Here is a 1836-nt window from a genome sequence, read left to right as displayed (position 1 = left end):
GAGGGCGCCAGCATCCAATGGCATTAACCCAGCTTCTTCCTCATCTTTTGGATTAAATATGCAAGGTAATTAACAGGGTGTGTGGAAGGATAAGGGGTACTACGTAGCAAGTGGCATGTGAGCGCAAAATGACTCATGATGGCAAAGTTGATGAGTAGCAGAATGAGAGAGAGAAGGGGCGAGAAAAGAGAAATAATGACATGCATAGTGGAATCGGGGTAAAAGAGAGCGCTGGAATCATAGAAATAATATACTACTAGGTAGGTCTCTATATATTTCTATGGTTTAAATGGAGGAGATAGATCATAGATTAGAGGTTTCATCGTCAATGTCCCAACTTAAGCATACAAAATCTTACCAATATTTTAAAACCCAACCACCGTTAAACCTGACGCGGTTAGGTATTTTACGTGTCCGATTCACTATGATAATATCAGGAGTAAGATAATATATAATCCTATATTATTATATATAGTATATAATATATTATATATTATTATATATATATTATATATAATATATAATCCTATATTATCTTACTCCTGATAATATTAATGGGAAACTTCTGTACAAGATGCAACTACCCTAGGGTTCTCATGCACGAGTTCATGTCAATAGAACCACTACATATAGAGCTCATATGCTTACTGGTAGTTAAACATCTCTATCCCATCTTTCTCCTACATAATTATTACCATCTTGACAAAGTTCTACTAAGTCATAATTAATCATCACTGATAAACAGTATCGAGACAAAATCAAGGATAGACAACACTACAACATATATAAGTTTGGGATGACCATTTATTACAAAGTATGTAATGGGTTCACAGCTGAACAGGAGTCGCACTATTAACCGAAAGTCCCATAATTTTACGTGAATCAAATGCCACCTTTTAACAGCCCCCTCCACATTCTTCCATTCCAAAACAAACACGGAGTCTTAAGCGTTCACAACGCCTGCTGATCTTAGGTATGTCTTAGTATGGCCTAGTCTCTGGTTCGGCCGCGGCTGCCGCTGCGGCTGCTACCCTGGCGTGTGTTTGTGCCAGATAGTCAGTAAATTCCTGGTAGGGTGGCTTTGTGAAAACAGTCTCCTTCCACAAGTCGGGTGTCAGGTAGCTGTAGGTGCGAGCGATTGCCTCGTATGTTGCCTTTGCTGCAACAGAGATATTTACCTTTAGTGTGCAGCTAATTAGCAAGCACAATGCCTGCAGTGTGTACAGACAATTCTTCCCATGTGGTTATTTAAAAACAACAACAACAGTATATCAACTGCCTAAGCACATTTTGACCACCATAATTACTGACAATAGTTTTATTTAAAACTGGACAGTTTGTGATTCATATTATTTACTATATGGTAAAATGGCCAAAATCTTCAGCTATCTAAAAGCAGCATTTGGGACTGGTGTCTTTATCATATATGCATTTTCCATTTGCTTTTGGCGAGTAGACAAACGGCTGTTTTATTTGCTGCGACTGCCACTGCACACTGAAGAACTCAAAACTTGCAGTAAAAAATCACGGCATGGCACTGGTGGGGATGACAACTCACCAAAGTTTCCCAGTGTGGATGTGCTGCCCCTGGCCGAGGTGTAGCAATCCTCTATGCCGGCCATATGAAGCAGCTTCTTGGGCACGGGCGCAGACACGATACCAGTACCGCGTGGGGCAGGGATCAACCTCACAAGCACGCTGCCACACTTACCCGTCACCTAAAACAACATCACAAAAACCCATTGAATTCACACTGAACAAATGTTATACTGATTTGACCACAAAAAGGCAGCCACGATAATTACCTAACAAATACGTCTACAGCAATATCATTTT

At 40.1% G+C, this 1836-nt stretch overlaps 1 protein-coding gene across 1 annotated transcript; it reads right to left on the bottom strand.

Moving 5' to 3' along the window:
• Nucleotides 1–786: 786 nt before the first annotated feature.
• LOC106821147 (40S ribosomal protein S2-like) lies at nt 787–1733 on the bottom strand. The gene is made up of 2 exons (XM_014825835.1): nt 1559–1733; nt 787–1159 (listed from the first exon to the last, which is right to left on the bottom strand). Exons 1-2 carry the CDS (start codon nt 1620–1622, stop codon nt 981–983), a joined length of 243 nt encoding a protein of 80 aa, XP_014681321.1. The 5' UTR covers nt 1623–1733; the 3' UTR covers nt 787–980.
• Nucleotides 1734–1836: the final 103 nt, after the last annotated feature.

This window comes from Priapulus caudatus, unplaced genomic scaffold (assembly GCF_000485595.1).
Source record: "Priapulus caudatus unplaced genomic scaffold, Priapulus_caudatus-5.0.1 Scaffold60, whole genome shotgun sequence".
NCBI classification, from domain to species: domain Eukaryota; kingdom Metazoa; phylum Priapulida; class Priapulimorpha; order Priapulimorphida; family Priapulidae; genus Priapulus; species Priapulus caudatus.
This window is presented reverse-complemented; position numbering and strand designations above follow the sequence as displayed.

Coding starts and splice junctions, on each gene's coding strand:
- LOC106821147 (XM_014825835.1), bottom strand. CDS start 1,622: ATGGCCGGCATAGAGGATTGCTACACCTCGGCCAGGGGCAGCACATCC. Junction 1,160..1,558: donor ATCCACACTGGGAAACTTTG/GTGAGTTGTCAT, acceptor TCTCTGTTGCAG/CAAAGGCAACATACGAGGCA.